This window comes from Eimeria acervulina, genomic scaffold (assembly GCF_000499425.1).
Source record: "Eimeria acervulina Houghton genomic scaffold, Eah_scaff376, whole genome shotgun sequence".
Taxonomy (NCBI): domain Eukaryota; phylum Apicomplexa; class Conoidasida; order Eucoccidiorida; family Eimeriidae; genus Eimeria; species Eimeria acervulina.
In genome coordinates, this window is record NW_013547351.1 from 26,006 (window position 1) to 32,005 (window position 6,000).

Genomic DNA, 6,000 nt, shown 5'->3' on the forward strand with positions numbered 1-6,000 from the left:
GGCAGGAGGTACCCAGAGGCCGCAGAAGCGAGGCTTTCTGCTTAACTGCAGGAACGAGTGGCCCCTGCAGCAAAGAGAGCTGTACAGCCGGCAAATGCAGCTTTCTGCCTCAGCGCCTTTTAGTTAGAATTCCGTGGCCCAACTATGGCACATGCAATTTATGCGTGCTTTGTGCAAACCTGCGATGTAACGGACAATTTGTCTTAATTTAGAAGCAAGTAAACCGTCCACCAAGACGGAAAATTCAATATAGCACTCAACAGATATTGGCCGGAGAGAGAGACCTCGCATGACAGTGTGAACACTCTAGATACATAGGGCCAGCACTCCGGAGTTTCCCTTTGTTGCTTACGCCCCTTCATTGTCCATTTCAGTGTCTGCCCAGTCTTCGGAGAGCTTAAATCCATGAGAATTGCTTTTTTTTTGGAAGGCAGGCTCATACAAACCTGCGGCAGCTGCTACTGCTGCCTTGGCTTCAGCAGCTGCTGCTGCACCTACGCTATGTTGGCATCTGCGGCCTCACTGATGCGTCGATCTAGGTGGTGTCTCCCCTTTCGGCAGTGAAGTATCTTCACGCCGTGCATTTGATCTCCCTTCCGGGCAGAAGCGTCCTTTGCTGCAAATGCCGCTGCAAATGGGCCACTTTTGCCGCAAATGCCGCCGCGAATTGGTCTGCAGCGACTCCGGCCCCAGTTCTATTCACCCAACTGTAGCTGTGGGATACTTAGATTCTCCTCTGCATATAGAGGGACTAATAGCTATATCTGCTCTATGCAGTGCTTGGCAGCACAGCAAGACTCCGTTGGGCTGCCGCTGCTGACGGTGCTGCTCGTACAGCTGCTGTTGCTCTAGCTATTCCTGCTGCTCTTACAGTAGACGATGCACCGAAACCGGTACCAATATAAAAGCTGGTCTTACCTATAGCACCTGCGTTCGTGACTGTGAAGGCTGCTGCTGCTGCAGCTGCCTGAGCTTCTGTTGGTGCAACTGCTGCTGTTGCAGCTGGTGGAGATGATGCTGCAACAAAGCTCCCTGCACCTGTTGTTTCTCGCTGACATGGGCTAGCTGCATATGGAGGAGCTGTTGTTGTTGTTGCTGCATGCGCTGGTGCTGAGTTTGTTGCAGCTGCTGTTCCTGAGCCCGTAGCAGCAGGTCTTGCTGCATTGCAACTTGCTGCTGCAGCTGCTGCACCATTGCGTGTTGCTGTTGCAGTTGCAGTTGCTGCTGCTTGATCACCTCTTGCGGGGTCAGCAAAGACCTGGCTTCTCCTAGCTGCTGCTGCAGGGGTGGTTGCAGCGGCTGCGGCGGAGGTTGAGGCAGCGGCTGCAGCGACTGTTGCAGTGGGTGCTGCAGCGGCTGCTGCAGCTGCTGCAGTACCTGTTGTTGATTCGGTTGCGGCAGATGATGCTGCAACGGCTGCTGCAGCAGAAGCAATGTCTGATCCCCACTAGGGTGCAGCAGCACCCGCGTGCCCACATCTTGGCCTGTGACCTGCGTGGAAGCATCTACTACGGGACTGTGAGAAAGTGACGAGCCCGGAAGTGTTGCAGCTATGGGACCAACAGCAGCAGGAGACTCCACGTCCGAAACTGGCGAAGCAAGAGGGGTATCAGCACCAGACGCAGTCAGCGCTTCAGGGTTGAGAGCGATCTTCAGGCTGCTGCTTGAGTTTGCCTTCGCCAGGTTGAGCTTTTGCTGCTGCTGATGCTGTTGCTCATACTCCCACTCATGTTCATCGTGCAGCGGCCTTCTAGTCTCTGCTGTATTGCCACGTTGGAGGTCTGCTTCGAGCCTTGGAATATCGCCGTCCAACCAGTGCACTTGATGCGAATGCCCATTTGTAGTGCTGTCTATGCTGGTACTGCTGCTGCTGCTAGGAAGGAGTTGGAGTATCTCGTCGTCTTCACCTTCACCACTATCTTTATCTTCGTCTTCACTGCCGGCCGCATCCTCTTCGTTTCTCTTCCCGTCTGAGCTATCTCCTGCTCGTAATCCCAGCGCCACTCCTTCATCCGCAGTGTCCTGCGTTTCGTTTCCTGTTTCTGTCTGGTGTCCGCCAGCTAAGTGCACCTCTTCTGTCTCGGCTTCAAATTCGAGTAACTCCTTAGACTCCTCTGGGTTTCTCGCAGTCCCAGGCTTCTTGTCGTTGTCCTCTTCACCCCATGAGTAGGCGCTGCTTTCGCCAGCTCCATCACCTGATTCCTTCGGACCTTCCTGCGTTTGTGTCTGTTCTAATTCCGCCCCAGCGAATTCCAGAGCTTCACCCATTGTTGATGCCACCCACCGGATTTCTTTCGTAGAACCAGCGGCGGCGGCTTCTGTAGCTGTTGCGGGTGCCGCTGCGATTCCTGTTGCGGCAGCTGCTGCTGTCCGAGGCTCCCAGCTGGCTGCAGAAGCATACCTACCACCATCGTGCTCATCTTCGAGAGGAAGTGAACCTGTAACTGTTGCAGACACATCGGTTTTATATCCTGCTATTTGCTTGTTGTCTCCCCCTACAAACCCAGCCAGAAGCGACGGCTCTCCCTCCGCTGCAGTAGCTGGCGGTGCTCCCGCTGCCGCTTTTACTGCTGCTGCTCGTGAATCCGACTCCTGAAGCGCAACTGCCTCAACACCGGCTGGATCCTGGTTTTCTCGTTGGCGTGGTTCGAGTTGAAGCTGTTGCACCTGCTGCTGTATCTGTTGCTGCAGCATATTCTGCTGCTGCCCGCCGATATGCGGGTGGCCGCTGCTGAGTTGATGCTTGGACCCGAGGCCAACAAGAGATGAAGCTGCAGGCGTCGCAGCAGCAAGTGCCGCTGCACCAGAAGGAACCAAAAGGTATGACAAGGGCTGCTGGTGCTGCGAGTACAGCTGCTGCTGCTGCCGTGTGGGAGAGGCGGCCGAGCCGTTAAATGGCGACAGCACAAGCGGTGCAGCAGCGGTACGGTGGAGATACACCTGCTGGGCGGAAGGCAGTGGAGGTGCTGCTTCAGTTCCAGTATGTAGAGGGGTTGTGGTGGGCCCTGCCCAGTGAGGTTGTCGCTGCAGCATTTGCTGCTGCTGCAGTATCAGCTGCTGCTGCTGCTGCCGCAGGTGCTGATGCACTGTTGCAGTTTCCGCAGGAGGGGAAGCAGCAGTTGCAATCTCTTTTGCAAGTCCCGGCGCAACAGCAGCAGCAGCGGCTGGAGGGTTGGTGGCTAAAGCTAGGGGCATGACACCTGTGTGATATTCGGCTGGCAGTATCGACAAGGCCGCAGAAGCAGCAACAGGATGCGCAGCAGCAGGAGGCGTAGCAGGAGAAGAAGGTGCAGGAACCGACACAGCAAGTCCTTGAGGCAAGGAATCTCGTGGCCTTTTCCCTAGAAGACCCTGGGGAATCCATCCACTCGGCGTCTCCTCTCGCTGCTGCCGTTGCTGCTGCTGCTGCTGTTTTTGCTTATGGGACTTATCCGCTTCAGACGTCGTTTCTCCCTTCAGAAGGTGCCATAGTGGATGGCCATAGTGCTGCTGCAGTTGCTTCTCCGGCTGATGCAGTTCCCGGTGCTCCTCTTGCACTTGCTGCCCCAGCACGAACGTAGGCGGAGTCTCCGTTTCAGTCGAACTTGAATGATCCTGTTGCCTCTCCGCAGGATGCATAGACAGGGGTACCTCCAGTGTTCGGACACCTACAGCTGCCAGATCTACGTCGTGCTGCTGCTGGTGCTGCTGCTGTTCGTTTAGTTGGCGTTGCTCCCTCGTCAGCAACAGTACTGCAACGGGTAGCAGCGGCAGCAGCACGAGCAAAGCCAGCAGTAGCCCAGCAGCCTGCACCGCTGCTCCATGGCGGAAGCCAGAGCGGAACAGCATGCTGTTGCTGTTGCTGTTGCTGGTGTGGTTGCTGCCACTTTGCTACTGCAGTTGCCGGGGGCAGTGCTATAGCTTATCAGGCAGCTGCTCCCCTATAGTTTCGTTGGCCAGGTGCAGCTCTTTCAGAGTCATTCCCTTGTTTAAGGGCTTCTAGCTAGGTGAACGCAGCAATCAAAATGTACAGGAACGGCATGGTGCCTCCCTCAGGCTCCATTGCCAAATCGAATGCAGGCAACCGCAGCAGTAAAAGTTTCAACACCGAAGCCCTTCGCTCAAAACATGCCACCACAAAACAACCAGAGATACAGAGGGAGAAGCAACACTATTAACTGTACACCGTGTGCGTAAGAGAGCGACTCTCTGCTAGACTGCCTGGGGCTGGCGGTCGCGCGGGAGGCAGGAACCGTTGGTTCGTTTCTGTGTATCTCATTAGCTTATGGGCAGCCTTGCACAAGTGAAAGCGTTTTCCGTTTACCAGCTCATCTTTTGGGAACTATGGGACGGTCAGTTGTTATTTGTTTCCACTCGTACGCTGTCACCCCACGGCGGCGCCGGACGACGACTTCGAAAACAAGGGAAATACGACGGAAGTGGAGGAATAGCAAATGTGAATGCGCATAGGTATAGGTTAAGAAAGAACAAATAGTCTTTTGCAATATGGTTTGGGCTACACGGTTTGACTACTCCGCCTCCAGTTTCGCCCCTTCTGCCGCATCGGCTGCGCACGCCACCGCCAGGCGCATCCGGCCCGTCGGATGCCAGCGTGTGCTGCAGCTGTGTACAGCCTGAAGGGGGAGTTTTTCGTGAGGTCATCGTCTTATTTGTTTTATTCATCTGTATTGTATTTGCAGTTCATTTGCTGTTGGAAAGATGAGGAGAGAAGCTGTGAGTTTGAGGGCCGTCCTGCCTAGTTGGTTTGTGGACTGCTGCCACCCCTCTAGCAATGCATTTTCATTCAAGGAAGGGTATCCATAAGAAATTGCCTTTCCCCTTTCGTCGTACAAAGGATCGAAATCTTCTTCTGTGCTGTATGAGCTGCAACGGCTTCCGGAATGCCTGTCGTGCACTGTTTAACTACTCTTAACCCTACACACTATCCGTCGTCTCAGAAGCTTTACTATTTCTGTCGTGCCTGCCTAGTAGCATTTCTCTGCTTAGAATGACAACAAATTGCCTGACTCCCCATTTGCGTTCGTGTCTCGAAATGCAGTCTGTCTTCCTCGCGGCTTTTTTGGCCTTGACGGCCTCCCTCGGGACAGCGGCGGACCCTGTAAAGGTGCGTCATTACATTATTCTGTTGTTCGCCTTTTGTCCCAGTTAACTCTGGAGGCGCAATTGGGCTGCGGCATCTGCAGGAGGCACACATGGAGATTTCTATTGGCGGCGAGTCAATCGGTTTTCTGAACTTCAGTTTAAGGCCAGACGTCGTGCCCAAAACCGTGAAGAATTTCGTTGGTACGATTCCATTGTGCACAGGCTGTCTTGCGGTTAGAATGGACGAACTGCTTGCCGCTTTCGCTGCTTTTTGTGTGTAGATATTTTGGTCACGCTTCCATGAAGTGCCTCTTGGTAGACTCAATGCTGAATTGTTTTCTGTGGGCGTATTAGCGGCTGTATTATATGTGTTGCGTCTATTCTGTGGCAGATCTGCTACCAAGATACCAAGGGACGTCCTTTCATCGAATCATCCCCGATTTCATGGTTCAGGTCAGTGGTCGTTATCGCCCGTTCTCCTGTACCTGTACGCTCAGCTGTCGTTTGCTCGCTGCATATGAGGACAGAGGCGCTGTTCCTTGGGCCTCCGATTGCTCGTTTTTTCTCGTGAATATCTTCAGGGGGGAGATGTCCAGAGGAATGTCCTACCCGGCGCAGACACATCCCCCGTGCCATCTTTCAACGACGAGAACTTCGAGCTGAAACACATCGGTCCAGGGATTCTCTCTATGGCAAATGCTGGTAGGTGCCGTGCCTTCCGTTTCATGAGGCTTGACAAATATTGCACTTTGCAGTTGCGACGCCCTCGCCGAATGCTCATTCGCATGCCCACGGGAGCGGATATCTGTTTCACAAAGCCGCAACAGTGTGCAGTCGCAGGCGTAGCAGATTGCCACACGCTGTAGAACGCGCGTTGAAGCACAACATGGACAGGTGGTGAAAGCCATTGCTTCTGAG

At 54.2% G+C, this 6,000-nt stretch overlaps 2 protein-coding genes across 2 annotated transcripts; one reads left to right on the top strand and one right to left on the bottom strand.

Moving 5' to 3' along the window:
• Positions 1-918: 918 nt before the first annotated feature.
• On the bottom strand, positions 919-3,828 carry EAH_00035660 (hypothetical protein, conserved; the record flags this gene model as incomplete). The annotated part of the gene is made up of 1 exon (XM_013392108.1): positions 919-3,828. The coding sequence occupies one exon, from the start codon at positions 3,826-3,828 to the stop codon at positions 919-921; it is 2,910 nt and encodes a 969-aa protein (XP_013247562.1).
• A 176-nt stretch (positions 3,829-4,004) lies between these two features.
• On the top strand, positions 4,005-5,948 carry EAH_00035670 (18 kDa cyclophilin, putative; the record flags this gene model as incomplete). The annotated part of the gene is made up of 5 exons (XM_013392109.1): positions 4,005-4,022; positions 4,262-4,331; positions 5,146-5,283; positions 5,474-5,535; positions 5,664-5,948. The coding sequence occupies 5 exons, from the start codon at positions 4,005-4,007 to the stop codon at positions 5,946-5,948; spliced, it is 573 nt and encodes a 190-aa protein (XP_013247563.1).
• Between the last annotated feature and the right edge of the window lie 52 nt (positions 5,949-6,000).